Source organism: Lepisosteus platostomus, chromosome 1 (assembly GCF_059453375.1).
Source record: "Lepisosteus platostomus isolate fLepPlt1 chromosome 1, fLepPlt1.hap1, whole genome shotgun sequence".
NCBI lineage: Eukaryota > Metazoa > Chordata > Actinopteri > Semionotiformes > Lepisosteidae > Lepisosteus > Lepisosteus platostomus.
Genome location: NC_142611.1, coordinates 20,876,271 through 20,896,518, shown reverse-complemented (window position 1 = coordinate 20,896,518; position 20,248 = coordinate 20,876,271). Strand labels below are relative to the sequence as shown.

At 38.2% G+C, this 20,248-nt stretch overlaps 1 protein-coding gene across 2 annotated transcripts in view; it reads right to left on the bottom strand.

Moving 5' to 3' along the window:
* The window catches only part of ttc39b (tetratricopeptide repeat domain 39B), a 56,711-nt gene extending 38,239 nt beyond the window's left edge, over positions 1-18,472 (bottom strand). Inside the window, exon 1 of one of the 2 annotated variants that reach the window (XM_088627135.1) lies at positions 18,055-18,472. In XM_088627135.1, coding sequence (XP_088483261.1) covers positions 18,055-18,099 — 45 coding nt within the window. In that variant the 5' untranslated portion in view covers positions 18,100-18,472. Of the gene's footprint in view, positions 1-10,355; positions 10,602-18,054 lie in introns of those variants that run through there. The other variant, XM_088627127.1, reaches the window with a different exon arrangement.
* Positions 18,473-20,248: the final 1,776 nt, after the last annotated feature.

Sequence of the window (20,248 nt, the reverse complement as noted above, 5' to 3'; positions counted from 1 at the left end):
AGGCTGACTCCGTTTTGGGACTGAGCCTTGACCCCATGGAGGTGGTGGTGGAGGAGAATGCTAGCCCAGCTCATGGCCATCATGAACATCGAATCTCACCCGCTACATGGGGCTGTTATTAGACAGTGGAGCACTTTTAGCAACAGACTGCTCCATCTACGGTGTTCAAGGGAACGTTTCCTCAGGTCCTTCCTCCCAGCGGCTGTCAGGGTGTATAACACTGCCCTAGGCTAGGCCTGTTAACCCTTCTTTTGCTCATCTATGGATAGAATATTGCACTCATGTACTTTTGGACATTGAATTGATATACTGTTTTTACTCTGGTATTTTCAATTTGTACACACTGGATTTTGCACATCTTTTAGTGTTTTACAGTGACTACTAGCATATTTTGCTAACTTTTATTTTGTATTCTATATACTTATTTAATTACTCTTATCTTGATGTCTGTCTTGTCTTTCTTGTGCTGGGCTACTGTAATGCCACAATTTCCCTTTGGGATTAATAAAGTCTTATTTCTCTTATCTTAGATAATTGTTGAGTCTATTCATAATTATTCAGATTATGCTCCATTGAATACTTGTGTTCATATACCACTTTTCAACATTAGATAAAGAGGAGGGAACCCACTTTTTCTATCACTGTAGTAAAATGCTGCAGCAATTATGTGCCAGCAGCTCCTAGTGAGAACATAGCAGAATAGGTATACAAGTGAGAAATTGCTTTTTTAATAAAATTACAGAGGAACTTTAGCCAAAAATCTGGTCCAAAGGGAAAACTGACAACATTTATACAAACCACTTGACCAATTCCCCTGGAGGGAAGAATCCTACTGAACAGAAAGTTTTGCTGAGCTTCAATGATCTGGTAAGGTGTGACTAGAGCAGTGCTATTGAACCTGCAGCACCTCCAGTTTGCTCCATTAAATACTTTTTTGCAACCATCTCCTTACCGACCCTTTAATTGATCCTCCTTATCGATATCAAAGTAGCACAAGTAAGGATCTGGTTGTATCAAAACACTGTAATGGTTTGGATTGGAAGGGTTAAAATTTCAGTAAACCTGGGCTAAAAGGTGGTAACAGAAGATTTCTTATTTTTTCTTTTTGTATAATCCACCAATCAACCCTGTATTGGATAAAGTGTGTTGAAAATGGATAATTAGAATATATAGTATTTTGAGTACAATTCAAAGTGCTGTAAACAACTACTTACACTTAACTTCAATTCTTATCTATAGTACATTTTTAAACGTTTTTTGCTTCATCTGCTCAAACAATAATTCATTCAGAGACAGACATGCAGATGTGCATTTGGAATCCTGATCTTGTAAGAACAAAACTTTTTGACATTCCTAGCTGACTTCTTAACATTCCCGAGAAGAATTCTGACATTATGTTGCTTTCGGCACAAAGCCACAGACCTCATCAAGAAAAGCAGACTGAAAACTGATGGGTGAAATTAGCACAAGTACTCAACGCCTAAAATGACTTTAATGTTGATTATTACTGCACTCTTTAAATTCTTGAAGGTTTTTACCACATCATTCTTGCAATTTGTGCTAAAGAAAAACTGTGTTTTAGCCCATTTGGCTTGTGGATTTAAAAAAAAAATTTCCTTGTTTATTACAGCAGCTCAAACACAAAATTTCTTCTTTTTCATTCAGTTTTCATTGTTTGGGTTGACATCTTCACACTACATTTTAAAACTCACGCCTACTCATTCTTTAAGAGTCTGAATCACTACCCTTTTTCTTTCCATCTGAGTTTCATAAGAGCTTTGTTTTCTACATTTCTTTTTTCCCCAAAAGATTTTTTTCTATTATCTTACACAGGGTGTCAGAGTGGTCAAGAAATGAAGTACAGCCAGAGTAAATGTATGTACTGTAGGAAACTATACTAAATGTTAAAATAAAATGTTTATAGGAAAGTGAGCAGCACATTACTGTATGTTATTTTAGTACAAAGATATTGAGGAGACAGTGTTGGTTTATTTAGAAATGCAGATCATAATAACCACGTTATGTGCAAGGTGTTACGACTATTTCCTCCGGTGTTAGCATATTGACATTCCTTGATGTGCAATTAAAATGTCCAGTTTTTCCTCCAGGACAAGTAAACCAGCAAGGCCCCCATTACGAAATGTAAAAGGCTAAAGCCTGTAAAACGCAGACACTAAGAGTTTTAATATAGCACCAGGATCTCTTAAATGAGATTAGAGAGATAAGATAATTTAAAGTCTTTAAACACAACACGTTGATTCTCACGGAATAGTTAGCAAACAGCCAGTCATTCATTCAAAGTCCTACAGTTTTCTTCTTAATGAATTTATAAAAGAACTTGCCATTAGTGCAGTCTGCATTAAGAAAAAAGCAGTTTTTACAGAAATGAAGCTGTACTACAGTCTAAGAAGTGCGTTAATTCAGAACACAGCTGAATCTCAGTAAACCTGGATTACCAGCTGTGTAAGTGAGTCTGAGGTCTATTTAAATGGGATAGCTGCTTTACATTTCCTTTTAACAGCTTTAGAAAAGGATTTAAGCTCTATATTGAAATGTTCTGCCAGCGTTTGAAGTCACTGTTTCGTTTGATTTAGCAAGTAGTGATAAGCAAGTAAGAATGTTATATTTTGTCACAAGAAGATGCTTCGAAAGTGCCACAGTTACAGTATGCCTTAACCTATACAGTAAGTACCCAAGTATTGAGCATGTATGACTTCATTAACTTTAACATGTCTGTCTCCACCATTCGTTTTTGTGGTGCTGTAATGCAAATATGTAGGTAGCTCTGTCCATTATTTTTTTCCCCATTTTGTGCACATATTACATGGTAACACGCATTTATCACTCATGCAAATAGCAAATATGACTATGTATTAAACAAAAGGGCATTTTCTTTATTGTTTTGATGTTATAAGATGCGTCATTGAAAGGAATAAAAAACTTGTCAGCTCCCATTATCTGATTTAGGGGCATGTTGAAACGGGCTGAAGAATTCTAGCAACTGTAGTGGAATCGTCTCAGGTTCTAACTTCTCTTGTGATTTTAGAATTATTGTCCAACAGCTTACAGCATATAGATCTAATCACCTTGTACAAATGTCCAGAAATGAAAGAATAAAGCAATATCAGTACCAATGCCGTTGTACAGGAAGTGTCCAGACAGTGTTTGAACAGTAACGCAAAATAACCTATACGTTACTCACAAGCTGTTCCAATGGACACATACCATTTTTTTTGGTTGACAGTCTATCAAATCCCTGCACTGTCTGTACCCAATAAAGTAACAAGAGCTTTTGCAAATATGTCACCACAGCCAAACCAGTGTCACCTTTTAGGCTGAAGGGTAGCTACAGTAGATAACATGCTGGTAGCACAAAGCTCACTACTTTCAGTTCAGTGACACTGTACACAGATCAATGTGCATTGATAGAAAGACATCTGTTGAGTTGCAGTGATAGAAATAGCTAATTCAAAAGTGGACAAAAACTTATCTGGTTTATAATTAAAAATAAAGCCAAGACTTCAAGCCAACTTACATTTCTGGTACTGGGGAGTGCTTGTGAAAGGTGACAGGTGGGTTATGCAATACTGCTACATTACTTTGTGGTTGCAAAAGTATAAAGTGAAGGCAAAACAAATACTTCAATGCAATAAAATCCTTTTGCCTATCTAGCTCAGAGGACCAAGTTGATCCCTATTTGCACATTTTGCTTTTTTCATTGTAATGCCTATATCTGTCATAGTAATGACTAGATCTGTAAGCAGTTAAATCTTTCATTGTTATATGAAATGGGCTTCAATTTAGAGGCAACAACAAATAAAATACTGTACAATACAATAAGAAACAGATGTTTTCTGTTCATGTGTCACTATTGCAGAGTGAACAATAAATACAGCAAACATAAGTCCGTGCCACCTAAAACTTGACACTAGACAGCCCATTGTCTTTTTATTGGACAGCTAAAGTTCACTAACCATTACTTCCTGAGAAGTAATAAAAACATTTTCGTGTCCCTAATTTCAAAAACAAGTGGCAATCTGGCAGAAAAAAAAACACTTGAAATCCAGACCGATTTCCAGTGTCTAATGACATAAGTCTGAATCTGTGGACACAAAAGAACCAAAACAAACATCTGTCATCCTTAGCAAAGATGGGTGAACTTTAAACAAGGCAAAAGATAGCAGCAGGCCATGTGTTTGTGTTTTAAAGCATGAAACAAACATGCGCTTTAAAAGGTAAAAAGGCCAGAGGAACAAAACAAAAAGCTTATGGATTCTCCCTGTAAGCTGTGACTATTCAATAAAATATACTTAATTTTTTTGTTAGATCAGAAAAAATAAAATGAATAATCAGAATAAACAAAAGCGTGGAGTACCTTATTCACAGCTTGAATGAATAAAACATTTAATTTTTCAAGCATTTTGTCAGATCTTTTAAACTTCAAAAAGCATTGCTCAATCCCTGCCAAGGAATGACAATATGAACTGCTTAAAGAGCTCTTTATAATAATTAATAATAATAATTGCTTACACTTATATAGCGCTTTTCTGGACACTCCACTCAAAGCACTTTACAGGTAATGGGGACCCCTCCACCCTCCACCCTCCACCCTCCCCTCCACCACCACCAATGTGTAGCATCCACCTGGATGATGCGACGGCAGCCATAGTGCGCCAGAACGCTCACCACACATCAGCTATCAGTGGGGAGGAGAGCAGAGTAATGTAGCCAATTCATAGAGGGGAATTATTAGGAGGCCATGATTAGTAAGGGCCAATTGGAAATTTGGCCAGGACACCGGGGTTACACCCCTACTCTTTTCGAGAAGCTCCCTGGGATTTTTAATGACCACAGAGAGTCAGGACCTCGGTTTTACGTCTCATCCGAAGGACGGCGCCTGTTTACAGTATAGTGTCCCCGTCACTATACTGGGGCATTAGGACCCACATGGACCGCAGGGTGAGCGCCCCCCGCTGGCCCCACTAACACCTCTTCCAGCAGCAACCTTAGTTTTTCCCAGGAGGTCTCCCATCCAGGTACTGACCAGGCTCACACCTGCTTAGCTTCAGTGGGTTGCCAGTTGTGAGTTGCAGGGTGATATGGCTGCTGGCTGGCAGCCATATAACCTGCTGGCTACTCTTTACAAGCATCACACCTGTGGAACACATTACTTATGTAATAAATAATTAAAACACTTTATTATTAAAAAGCAAACATGCATAAGTTAGCTGCTGCCCTTCCATATTTCTGTTTTTCAATCTTTCATTTGTTTGGTACTTCTGCTAGTTTTGGTTGGAAGACAAGCTATAAGGTTCCATGCACTCAATCAATGATAAATACAGTAAATACCAAGTGACACAACAAAATTGTTCAACACGTCTTTCACCTTTCTTCCACAGAGAGACGTTTAAAATGTGTACAAATTAAGCACATTTAAATTATTTTCAGTGAGGATTACAATGCTTAAGTAGGCCTGCTATTAAAAAGAATCTCAAATTGAGCTTTTCATGTTATTTGCTCAGCTTGGCATCATGAAGCTGAATTTGTGTGGGGTGGGAAAAAAAAAAGTGGCATGTTGTCCTGCTACTGCACTCCAGACTTCATTACTGTGACAGTGCATCACCTACTCAGAAGCTAAAACAGCGTTTATGTACCGGTTCAGTTCTGGTGTCCAGAATGTATCCACACAATTTACACTGAAGTGTGGGGGGGAATGGAGGATAATGACTTATGTCAATACAAGGTATATTTTAGGAAATCCCCAGAAAACATGGGAAAAGAAGTCTATAAACCCACATAATTTCAGAACTATCTTCAATGACCAAGTAACTAATCAAATCAGCAGACAAAAGTAGAACCAGCGAGTCTCTTTCTGGCTGTCTGGTTTTAAGGAGGAGTAAAACGTCTGTTCTTGGTGAAGAAACAAGGTATTGCTCGGCATTTCAATGACAATGTAACTATCTCACGCTTCACACAGAAAAATGTGGCAAGTTTCCCGGGAATACAAGATGGCCTTACAAGCACAGCAATCTGCAGGGCTGGGACCAGCTGGTAATTGGAGAGGGGTTCTGGAATGTGTGAATGTTAGAAACGGCCACTGCTGTGCAAACCTAATACGAATGAGAGGGGAAAGCGAAAAAGGAATGCGTGTCTCAAACCGAGGTGTTGCTGTAGATTGATTTGGCACATATAAACAATTAAGGAGCGTTGTGAAAAGCTTGATTCAAGAGTATACATCAAAAATGATGAGAGTTAATCAGATATGTTGCTTTATAAAACCCCACAATCGGGAGATAACTGCAATATGCATTTTAATTGGTTTAGCTTTGGAGAAATCTGGACCAGTCACAGTATTTCTGGTTTCAAAATATTCAAAATCATCATTTTGGGTATAGTTCTCTTTGGGAAATGTACAAGTACCAGAAAAAACAATTAAAAAGGGGAGTTCTGGATCATAGTTATGATCAAATGCTCCTTTAAATGTGCCTTGATAATTCCTGGAGCACCACAGTGAGTCTGCCTGCTAATATTACAATCCTAACTGTATAAAAAAAACTTACTCAATTCATCTGGATTTTTTTTTGTAGTGTCAGAACTAGATCGTGTTTAAAAATCCTAGGTCAAATGACAATGCAATAGATAAGAACATACACAAGTGTACACCAGTAATATAATGCTATTTCTTTTCCATTTGGTGTTGCCAACAACTTATGATGTGGAAAAAATAATAGTGAAATAGTTGTTTTCCAACTTTTGATGCAATCTGGAATTATGGAAGAACACAGATGAATATGGGCGGCACAGTGCTGCTGTGTTTAGCATTACTGCCTCACCGCACTGAGGCCCTGGATTCAATTCCAGACCTGAGGTGCTACCTGTGTGAAGTCTGCAAGTTTTCTCCATATTTGCATGGACTTTGTGTGCTCTAGCACCATCCCACAGTCCATTTCTTGCCAAATATGCACAGGCTCCCCCAGGACCCTGAACTTTGAGAAGTGGTGAAGAAATGGATTGATAGTTAAACTAACAAATGCTGTATGTCATTAACTTTTTTTTATTACAACCAGTTTACTGAAGGACTGAACTTATAAGGCTATCTACATTATACAGCGTAAGTTAGAAAGTGCAAAAGATGAAACCATGTGCAGTCAAACCCCTGTTTGAATGGAAGCACATTGCTGCCGACAAAAAAAACTGTGAAGATAGTACATTATCCCGTACTTTATATGATAATCAAATGATAGCATAATTGTCGTAGAGTACCTACATTAACATCAGAAATAAAATCGGTTGCATAGTACAGTCTTTCTTTTTTAGGAAAAGAGCAAGTGTCCTCGTGGTTATAATTGTGCTCTTATGCAACATTTCATTATGAATGAACCCCAGTCGAAAGTAAGCCTGTATACATTCTACAATGTTGGATATTGTCATGAACATGAAACCCAAAGTTCCAGCTGAGCTATCAGTAGCTTCTAGGTGCTGTCATTGCAAAATCTAATAGGCTGTTCATGCACTCAGACGATTACTGGTATATCATAATAACTTGATAATAAACTACAATTTATGATACAGTTAATTTTTTCCTTAATGACAGCAAAGCGCTTCTTATATTTGTGCAGTTTGTCATATAGTTTATTCAATGTAAGTATATAAAGTTTTAATCTGTGGTAATCAAATTGGATGTCTTTTTATTGAAAGATAACCTTTGTTTACCCCTGAATTTGGTGAAACATACTACACATTCCCTGAATGACAGCTAAGGCCACCGACTAGTTTGCCAAACACAGAACACCTCTGTAACCCAAAGTTTATAAAACAACCCACAGCTCCAGGCAAAGGATAGTTCCGAAATGATGATATACACCACTACAGCTGCCATGTGAACAGAGTTTTGATTATGTGTTGAGAAGAGACTGTCAATTTTGCTAGTAGAGCTGCCCAGAGCGGTTTTCTGTGTGCTCTGAAGCTTTGTAAACCGGGAAAAGGCTGAAGCACAGAAACTATAATTAAACAGAAATGGCTGTTGGCAAAGGTCATTTCAAAACACAAGCACATTTGAAACTCTGACACAAGAGCCTTGCAGGGGGGAGAAGAACAATGCTAAATAATTTCAGACATACAATTTATAACCCACCACATGTTCTCACTAGAGAACCTTTTTAACTAAATTGCTGTAGCAGTGGGCAGCACAACTGGATTGCAGCTAGCACCTCATTGCTGGGGTTAGATTCCACACTGGAGCCTGTTCTGTGTGGAGCCTGCACGTCGCCTCAACTTTTTCCAGATGGGCTGGTTTTCCTCTCCTGGCCCAAAGACATGTTGTCTAGGTTAAACTGCACCTCTAACATGCCCTACATGTGTGTATGCCCTTTGCTGGGCTGGCAAGCCTCCTGGGCTAGGCCTTGGTTCACTGTGACCCTCTGTTTGTGATAATAGATGGATGTTGCCATGGTAATTTAATGAAGATTTATTTCAATGCAAGATAAAAAGTTGATCGAATTTACAGTGCATCTCTGCAGTCAAGTGGTGAAAACAAGGGACCCACAGAACAGTGTATGGGGTATATTCTAATACACAGGCAGCCTGGTTCAGTTAAAGATTACTTTAAGGAAAGACTTCGGCTGCAATGAAAAATAGAAACGGTGTGGATCCCGCAGACCAGGATTGTAAACACACGGCTTAATAAGAATAGTGATGTCCTCGAGTGGTCCAGTTAGAGACCTGATTTGAATCCTTTAGAATATCTGCAGAAAGATGTGAAAATTGCAGTCCATCAAGGATCCCCTCTGACGGAGTCTGAGCATGTTTCCAAAAAAGAATGGGTGAAAACTGCAATTTCCCCATAGTGCCGATTCGACAGAGACCTGTCCACAGCTGAATCTTCTGACACCTCACTTGTTTCACACATGAAAGTATTTATTTTGAACACTTTAAAGTTTAGGATAAATTCAGTTCCAAAAATGTGTATACATGATTTGTAATTCAACAGATTGGGACATCTTTGGAAGGCAGTGAATAACTTTTCGAGACACTATACTGTATATTGTAAAGTTGTCTTCAAAATAAGTTCTCCTTGCCAATTTTGGCTATACAGTAGGTGGCTTTGCAACACACTATTATTCCAAGCTTTTGTTCTGAATACAGGTAACATCAATGCTGCAGTAAACAAACAATTTAAAAAGAAAAAATACTTTTTCAAGTCAAACAAACTGCAAAAGAAAGTCAGTTCATATTCAAGTTTATAGATGATTCATAACACTATTCAATTACAATATTGTTCAAATTGTCACCTAAATACCAGGCGCAACTGGTCTCAAGCCAAGTATATGATGCAACATTCTTCTGATATTATACAAGTATTATATAAATATGAAACATTTAATCTCACAAGGGGAACCTTTATTAATAGCAACCATCTTCCCAAAAGCTGATGGATGAGCTGATGAATATGCATTCACTTCATCTGTGCCAGTGTCAGTTTCCAACTTTTCTACAGAAGATGCTATTGTATGATTTCATACTAGGTTAATACACCATGCTATAGCTTCAGTTAAAGTTTTAAATACCAATTTAGGCAGGTTAGATGCACAGTGTGGCCTTAATCTACACACGTAATGGTTTCATTTTCTTGTTTTGTCCCCTGTGTTACAATGAGCTGTATTACATTTCCCAATTCCTGCGATTCTATTAGGGAAAACTTAATTATCCAGTCAGGGGTACATATCACCAGACCAAGTGGCCAAGAGCTGAAGATCATTCGAAAGGGGCAAATTCTGTTAGCAAAGCAAAAGGTGTGAACAAAAAAAACTGTTGAACTAGTTGTCTGTCACTACACCATTACACTGTGCCACTTCAACCTTATACATGTAGAAAAAGAGCAGTCAACTGACAAGATGAAATGTCAGAAAGAAACCTGCAAGAGTCTTTAATATATCATGAATGTAATATAATACATAACTAAAATTAAAGCAATATAGAAAAGGTTCAAATAGAAAGTTAAAACAGATGATTTCAAAGTACTTGAAGCAACATTAGTTTAGAAGTGGATTAAGGTTCTCTGGTTGTCTCAAAACAGGTTGAGCTAACCCACAGTTAGGGAATACCATGCTTCAGACAAGCAAAAGAAAAACCTATATTTAGTGCATATTTAACTCCAAGCTATGGTGCACAAAAACAATGGCTCAAAGCATCTTTGTCATCACTGCTGACATTTACCATGTCCCAGGATTCCCAGCTTTTCAAGAATGCCTGGTTAAAAACCTTAAATTAACACACTTATTCATGACTGTTGTTTAGGCTGTGGTTATGAAGGAGTTGAGATTTGCTTTTTTTAATTCTAAATACATATTACTTACAAGACTGGGGTTTCTGGGTTCCCGTTCCAGATCTTGAGTCTGTATTTTCCATAGATCCATCAGCAATCGTGCCAGTGCAGATTTGTTATTCAGTAAGTCAGTATGTTAACAGTGACAGAAAACAACGCTTCACCTGCCCTCCTGTACTGGGAATCTCTATATATCCCGTAGTACCTTATATTCTACTCCCTAAAATTTGTCTTAGCTTCTCTTTCTTCAATTGAACAGTACACCAAGTATTATAACAAAAGTGTAAGAAATATTAGTGTGAACTCTGGACAGGTGCATTTTTCTCTGCCTTAGTCACATGTTCACATAACATGTGAAACAAAGTTCATGAAATTACATGGGCAATCAACACATTCTAGGCTGAATACTGTTATACAAGGTCTCAATGATAAGAGGGAAAAAAAACTTAAATTTCCAGTTTTAAATCGAGCTAATCCAGTACAGTTTTAGACACCAGGAACCAAAATCACAAGGCATAACTTAAGTCAACTCTACTAAAATACTGCATACACAGTATACACATTGCTGTTACGTTGCCAGTATATTCAGTTATATAAAACGTACAAGTTTAAGTTTGTCACAATGCAAGTATAATTTCCATAAGCATAAAAAGACAGATCTTTTGCTCTTAGGTATTCTGGAAATTACATTGCAAAAGAAGTCATTCAGAGAGAAAAGAGGAAACGGTAGCACAGAAGGCAGGTGCAGGTTACTTTGTTTTGCACGCAGCATATCTTGGCAACTGCTGCACAAAGGGACATTTATTCAGAAGCATGAACACTGTAGCAAACAGACCTGGGGGGGAATCATGCACCAGCTGGTGTAAAGGATCTGAGCAATGTCTACTTTAGTATTCCATAGCCTGTAGATGAGGAGGGATGCTTTCTTCGGTAGGAAACCTGCCTGGCACGACAACAGCTACAGTATCAATTAACTAGAACAAGGAAAAGGAAAAAAAATACCCCTATTCTAGCCTTTCTACATTGGCTTCCTTTACAATATAGAATTAGTCTGATTCTGCTCCACCCCCACTAAACCAAATACAAAATTTGTATTTCCCATTTAGTTCGAACACAGCTGTTCGGGAATGTTGCTGCTGTGTGTTTCAAAGCTTAATAAAATGCTCATGGATGGCTAGCAGTAGACCTTCATTTGGTTAAGCTCTAAAACTCTGAAACCATTCAAATCTTTCTGTAAAACTGGGGATTTATTCATCATCTTTGAATTTTAGATCTGAACTACCTCACTATCTGGTGTTAGATACAGCTGAGAACGGAGAAAACTACACCACATTTTGTATAATGCTGGCCAAGATGCACACTTCAATGGGAGTATAAACCACAACACTGTGGTGTACACTGTTTATTTTCGTTCACCCTCTTGGTGAGCGTGTTCCGAGTAATCGGCATCCTTCTAAACGGATATAATCTAATTCTAATCTGTTTATCTGTATTCTTAAATTGGCCACTCCCATCAGTTAGAGCAGCTCCAGGCCTAGCTGTGCTGTATCCAACAAAATGCAAGATTCCCACTCGATGGTATTTTTTTAGATTAAGGTAACGGCTTTGATAAACTGTATGATAAACGCAGATAGAGACAAATATCTTGAAAGGGGTGTCTAAGAAACTCACTACACAAAGTCCTCTTTTCCTTTTAACATCAAATCAAGCTTAACAATATTAAAAAGCAACATTTGTATACTGTTTTAAGTCCTACCAGTAAGAGCAATCATTTTTCTTAGCCTTGGAAAACCATAGTGTGATTCATCCAACTGCTGGGGAAAAAAAAAACTTCAGTACCATGGAGTTCAGTATTAGAACACAATACTCCATGTTTTTTTAATACAAGAACTGTAGCTGAATGTCACATAACCATCAGTCAGTTCATGGAACATGGGGTGTAATGCGATATCTGGGTTGGACATCCACACCTGAGCACCTCACTGTAAAAGAAATGCACTGAAAATCTCCTTTCAGGTCATTTTCAGGACAGGAATCTTTCAGTGCTGAATAACAAGAGGGAAATTCTCAAAGCATTTAAACTTACATTTCTGAAATACAGGTTATTAGGTTTTAAAGTCAGTCTCTGCAATGGCATCTATACCACAAGCTATTCAATTTGTTCTACCATCTGAGTATTTCCTTTATTAAGCTGTTGGAAGATTCTTACATTAGAAATTACATATTATACTGGGGTTAATCAAAACATGCTAAAACCTAATTTAAAATTTTATGTTTTCGCACAATAAGATAAGTTTAAATTGCAAAGACTACACTGATGAAAAGATTAGTAGAATTTTTTCTTGTATGCTAGATTTACAATATTTCATTTGGGTTTGATATTGCCTTTCACAAAGTAACAGTAAATTACTGAGGTTTGACATCTTCACAGTTTCTTATCGGTTAAACAGAAAATATAAAAATAGTTGTTTAAGAGCTAGATGGAGGTTTTAAATAAATGCATTTTGCCTTAAAATTGACACCAATGACAAGTGAAAGTACACTTCTCTTTCAGAGGAAGGCATATACAGTACACAGTAAGTCCACAGCTATGAAAGGCTAAAAGCTACTGTGCTCTTCTTCCATTTCTAAAACACACTATCACCAACAACCATATAAAAACAGTACACAATCAAAAACATACATATACCCCACTCTCCTGATACAAGAACAGATCCCAGTTTAAAAAAAGTTAAAATTCCTGAGAGGATGCTATCCTTCTTTAATAACAATAGGTTGTTGATGATGATGACGGTGATACACTAGAGCACACTCTAGCTCAGAACATGTGAAGTCTTCAGGGTCACCAAGGACAGACCATGACTTCAATGAAACCAAAGAAGCTGATGCCTCTATCCTCTTGCTTTTGTTTTCTTTTTGTGGAAAACATTTTAGTTGCAATGCACAAAAACATTTACTGCTAATGAATGTTGGCTTTAAGAAGTATTGTTTTAACATCCGTTAGTGACAACCTTGCTGCAAATATGGAAAATTGCCAGGAGCCTTTGGGTTAAGCAAACATTTTGCAAATATGCCATGCAAAACCAATTATGGATATTTTACATAAAACAGTTTGTGATGAATAGAAAAACAGTTTTTTTTGTGGTTTGTGGAATCATATGTTCCACAGTGGAATGTCGTTTCATGCAACGTGACCAGTGCAGTAGATTGAACTGCTGATTGTCAATAGTTCATGCAGAAATCAATGCAGTGAAAAAAAAAACAAGTATAAAGATCTTTTTTTTTTCCATTGAGCAACTGCACAATAGGCTACAGTTTACAAACAAAAAAAAAACGATGTATAAAAATGACTACATTGAAATCCTTTAAGTAAAAGTTGGAAACATTTCTTTTTTGGCGCTCATAGCAGAATTTGTTTTGTACCGGTTCACGTGGGCAGTTACATCAATGTGCAGGCAGCAAATGAAGAAATTGAGGTTACCTGCAGGCTGAAAGGCAGGAAAAACACATCAGCTTTTCAACCTTCTTTAGTTGCATCTGAGGACATCTGAGAAGGCTCAACAGCCAAAACTATTTTCTATTTTTCATCATGAAATTAACCTTCACTTGTTCTTTCTGAACTGCTTTACACTGTACTAACTCACTGTTAAGTCAAGCCAATATTATACAATACACCAAAACCATGTGACGAATGCACTTCACTCTGTCCTCTATGACACGCTGCACTCACAGCATACCAGTTTCCCTTGACAACAAACCTACTGAATAGGCTGATCCACTTCTAGACAAGCCGAAACAATTGATAGTGCAGTATTTAAAACAACTTAAGAGACAATCACTGGCACCAATGTTCCCTTAAACAACAATACCTATATTGTCATTTTTAATGTTTTTATACTTGAATGTCACAACGTTATGTGACAAAAGCACCTGAAATTCAACTGAGAGCAGTTTAGATTGTATTTGGGCAGGCCTATTGAACAGTGGAATATAAAGAAAATAAAAACTTCCTTCTGGGGGGGGGGGGGGGGGGGAAGTAGTATAACAGTTAATGTTGCTGCCACACAGCTCTTGTTGATACCTGGGTTCAATTCAAGTCTTGCAGTACTTTCCATGTAGAACCTGCATGCTCTCCCCATGTTTACATGGGTTTTTTCCTTGAGTCTCCTTTTCTCCCACCTTCAAAGACCTGCTCTGTAGTTTAACTGGTCTCTCTAAATTGTGCTTGTATGTGCGCCATGCGATAGGCTAGTATTCAATTTAGGGAGTACTTCTGCCTTGCAAACTGTGCTTCCAGGATCTGCTCTAGGTTGTCTTGATCTTAACCAGGAGCAAGCTGCTGTCTAATAATGGACGGATGGACCCCCACCTACTTTGCAGTGTGGAAACATGCAACTCTGACCAAGAATAAATGATGATGTGCATGAGCTGATTATGTCAAAACTGCATTCTCCTTGTGTGCATTTTGAATGATTTGCAAATATGCCAATGAGAATGAGTTTCCAATTGACCTTTACAACTCCATGTATGGAACAGAGAGGACCAGGGTAAGTATTAGGCACCCCGCAAAGGGACACCTAATCTTCTCTACTTCACAATTCATGTTCAGGGGGACTTTTGGAGAGGCTGAGACTTGTCATTAGTCAAAGCCAAGGACTCTTCAGTAACACAATCTAACCATTGTTTTAGCACCTTATCTCTGTGACAGGGTTACGTAATGACATGCACTTTATTATATTCTGCCCTTCCACTGATTTTCTTTATTGGGGCTGTAATAAAAAAAGATGTCTACAATGGTAACTGGAATTGAATGTATTTATTCTTTGATATTAGAGAAATATCCTGAGAACATCAACCTTGTCTCAACTCCAACCATTTACTGGTATTAAGTATATATTTTCCCTGCACTACTGGCTTTCTATAAGGTAAATTGTTATTCACATGAATACACTTAACCTCAAGAAAAGTTGCCTCTTCACTGCACATAGCACACTCACTCTATACCCTACTTTAGCACTCAGTCTATTCTCAGCACTCCAAAGTCTTCATGTATAAAACACAGGAAAGGCTTAAGTTGCAAGAAACATGAGAGGGTAATGCCACTTCTCACTACATAACCTCAAGTGATGTTACCAACGCTAAACACCTCCGAGTATTTGATTACTTTTGTTTCTAGGATCGGTGCAAAACCTACAGCGCAACTAAGTTTATTGTATGTAAATGTAAAAACAAAAAAGTTTAAAAAATATCATATGCATCCTTCCAAATCATACACTGAAAACCTTGAAAGTAACTTCATTAACTACTGCTAACAGGAAAAAAAGTGGCAGAAATGATAGAATTAGGCAGCAATTCTATTCTTTCTTTAATTCTCTCTTCAGCACCAAAATCTAGCCACTGAAGAAAAATGAAATTCTGCAGAACATTATACAGATTAGAAGGGTGGGATGTAGAGCTGTGGAGCAGTAATTAGAATTGCTGCCTCACAGCGCTAGGGTCCCAAGTCAAATCCAGACCTGGGGTGCTATCCGTGTGGTGTTTGTATGTTCTCCCAGTGATTGTGTGGGTTTTTTCTCTGGTGTTCAAGTTTCCTTCCATAATCCCAAAGGCACAATGGTATGTTATCTTGCCTCTGGGAAAACCGGTACTGGCGTACGCGTGTTTGCATGTGTGTGACCTGCTGTTGACAGGTACTCCGTTGAGGGTGTACCCTGCCTTCGACCAGTTACTTGCCAGGATAGGCTCTGGCTCCCCCGCAAACCCTGAATTGGAAGACGTAGTTAGAAAACGGATGGATGTATAGAAGGGTGTGGTCTAATCAGCCCTCTATGAAGAGTGGGGTTTGATCAGACCTGGGGTAGGAACTTGCGCAGTTTAGAAACCAGACCTCACACATCAGCAGCCTTCAAAGAAGCAACTGCTGCCCTAGTGTTTGTTACTTTGCGTGCTTTGTCCTCCCCTATGATCAGCAACAGTGCTCAGGCTCATTCCACTTAGTGGGAGATTTTCCAATGGCCTCAGCCCCATGGCCAGGCAACAGTTCTCTCAATCCAACGGCTTAACACCACAAGCGCAAAGTAAAAATCACAGAACAATGGCATTCTTGTCTGATGCTCACTAAGTCTGTTTTTTGCAATGCTTAATTTGCAGAGTTTCATTATCACGAGCCAAGACGATTTTGTGGACTTAAAACAGGGTACAGTTTCAGCATGAACTAATTTCGCAATGTCTGCCAGTACAGGCATGACTGCACCCTGCTTAAATGATTTTAGTTTTTTAAATACGTTTTAAACAATTTAAATTTATAATCATAGAATGCAACGACACCTTTTGTCAAACTGTTTTAATGTAAGAGGGTGAACCATTTTTGTAATTTTTAGAAAATATGTTTAGGAGTAGTGTTGGAGCACAGGCAGCTGAAAAATGTTATTTAAAAAAAATATTTACTACAAATCAGAGGTGCAAATACTTTAGACGTAGTACTTTATTATGTTCCTCAAAAAATGGTACAAAGGCAGATATGTGCGGGGATCAATTAGATGCCCTTCTTCTCTGATTGTTTTTGACCGTGCTGTTTTGTTACCATACGTCAATTTGAGTGAAAAGGGATTTTCAATTAAATTTTTCGAAGTCTTAGATTTACAAAAGTGACAAAACGTTTTAGGAAAATAAAGCATTTCTGGATTAAAAAAAAACACAAGCACATTTTCCAAAATGCAAAAGAAAACACGCTGAGCTTTGGCAGAAACATTTCTAAATTCCTCTAAACTCAAAATCTCCCCGGATTTTCATAATCTGACAGTTAAAGACCGCAACTGTGGGAACTGGCAAAAATTCACACACAGGCTCAAGGGACCACATTTAGCTGGGACAAACCACCACGAAGGCAGGGGAGGTACTGCAGCAGCAGCACAAGTGCACACCAAATTACAAAGTCTGTATTTCCGGATGATCGGTTATAAAAATAAACCTTAACTTCTACTGACAAAAAACAACCTGGTAGGATAGTAGCCTGCTTTACTACATTTGTATGTAAGGAGTTTGTTTCTAGACCTCGGTAGTTATTAAGGTGACCGTATTTTCGGTGATTGTAATGAATGGTTGAAAACATTTGAGCGAGTAAAAACAAAACTACGAAAATCTAAAATATCGTGAATTGGCACTGCCAAAAACACAAGATACCTGTCACAAGATTTTTGGCAACAATCTGCACGCCGGTGGGCTGGGAGAAGGACAGCCTAATGAATGTGTAAAGATGGGGAGTTCGCTTTTAAGAAGACGTATGGCTACATGCCTCAGTTGCAAAAGCTTATTTTATGCCAATACTATTTTTTCATGTTTTTTACTCTAATACCAATGCACCGGGTTCTCATCAAACATCCAATCAAATATTAGGATGGTCGTACTTTCGTGTCATTTCGTTTATAACATTAACTCTCCATTGCGTAGTCTCCGACAAAATATTATTTTCCTATGAAACATTTTCTGCTGCCCGTTTACCGGTATTGCGTGACTACAACCTTGAAGGATTCGCTTTGCACACCATTACACTACACTCTGCTATAGTTCGGTTAAACTGACAGGTTAAATCAAAACAATGTCATTGTTACATACACTATAGTTACAGTACTGGGTATGCCATATTATACAACAGTAAGACGTACCAAAATGAATGCTGTTTTGAAAAGAAATATATGATATATAGGTCTTAAAATGCAATTAAAACTTACCTCTTCAACGTCTAGATTTCCAGCTCCATTCCCTACATAAGCCATACTGTTTCCCTGAGATTACAACGTGTGCAAGAATCAAATAAAAATATCCTATCTTTTAAAACCAAATATCTGGAATATACACATAAATGCCACTTAACGTAGCACTGACTGACTTCAGTTTTTAAGTGCACGTTTTGAGGTTACCGAGTTTCGTTTTTTCCTGAATCTTAATGGTTGCTTTCCGCCGGATTCAGTCACTACAAATGTAGTAACACGCTCATTCATAAACACACCTCCTTATAAAATATTTCTGATTAGGCACACCTCCTGTCGTTGTACCATGTCTGGACACACCCATAGTCACAAGCCCTGCAACCCATTAGATAAATGTGTGCAGAACCTGATAAAATACGTTTGCACTTCAGTCGGAGCGACTGGAAAGTGAATCGAGAAAGCGCTCGCTAGACGTCAGTAATGAGGCTTTAGAAGAACTGTTGGAAGTTTTTGTCAAAAAGCCAATTGAGTGGAAAAGACTGCAGTACTTGTGTCGCCTACGTTGCAGGATTGTTTTTTCGAGTAGCATGTCATTTTTTGTACACTACACGTACAAGTTTGATTCTACAACAAAAAAATAAAATAATTCAATACGGGACTCGCCGAGCGAAAAGCATTAATAAGGAAGAGGTTTATACATCCGTGGTTAGACTTTTTAATTAACCAATAATAAAATAGTAATATCTACAAACCACATGTTATTGTATTTTTTATAATTTACAGTAACAAGTGTGATTATAGAAACTTTGGAGGTTGATAATATAGTTCTATAATTATACATCACAATATTAAAAAATTATTGTGTTTATTCTACTCCTTGTGTCTATTCTATTCTTTCAACCCTGCATACACACACTGCAGCCACCTTCTCTTAACACACACACATTTGTTTTTCCGAATCTCTGGGTATTTCCCATTCCTATTATGTTTTTCTACAATTCTGTATCTAGGGGTGGTCTTTGCCGGTGAGCATCTGGTGGCTGGGCTACCCACGTAACCCAGCCGGGCTCAGCCAGAAATACTGAAGTGGAGCCGTCGTATGGACTCAGCTTCGAGGGTCAGGTGTAATGTCAGTCATTGGAAACTGGCTCTTAGGAGTGGAATGTCACTTCATTTAGGGAGAAGGAGGCTAAGCTGGTGTAGGACATTCAAATGTACTGACTAGATATTAGGAAATTTCTGGGAAATTTCAATGCTCAGATGGGGAATAATCGCGAGAGACATGACAGGGAGGAACAGCCTCCCTGATCAGACCCGAGTGGTAATTTGTTATTGGTCTTCTGTGCTGGTCACGGACTGTCCATTATGAGCACCATGTTCACATACAAGATAGTTCTTAGTGTACTTGGTACCAGAGCACCCTGGGACGAAGGTTGATGATTGACTTCACAGTTGTGTCATGAGAGCTAAGGTTGTATGTTCCGGACACTCGGGTAAAGAGAGGGGCAGATTTCAACTGATCACCACTTGGTGGTGTGTTGGATCAGACCGATGGGGCAATGGGCTGGAGCCCCACTTTGTCTTCACCTTATGCCCAGCCTTCTCTGTACCCCCTATGGACCCGGCCAGCCTTGGGTTGAGAGGAACAAATGTTGCACCCCAGTATTTGTATCTCAGATTGGACCATTTTCAAGTTGCCCATGATTGGCTATGCATCCCATGCTTTTGTGATAGGGGAGACCTTGATCTACCTAGCTGAGGTGGAGACCCTTCTCAAACACAACTATGGTGTCATCACCAGGAATACTCCACTCAGACTGCTATTTGGGTGGTGCTCTTCGAGTGCTGCCCCAATCCTGTGGACTAAGGCACAAGCAATAATAATAATAATAATAATAATAATAATAATAATAATAATAATACAATAATAATAATACAATAATAATAATAATTATTATTATTATTATTATTATTATTATTATTATTATTATTGCTTACACTTATATAGCACTTTTCTGGACACTCCACTTAAAGCGCTTTACAGGTAATGAGGACTCCCCTCCACCACCACCAATGTGTAACCCCACCTGGATGATGCGACGGCAATTATAATGCGCCAGAACACTCACCACACACCAGCTATTAGTGGGGAGGAGAACAGAGTAATGAAGCCAGTTCATAGATGGGGATTATTAGGAGGCCATGATTGGTAAAG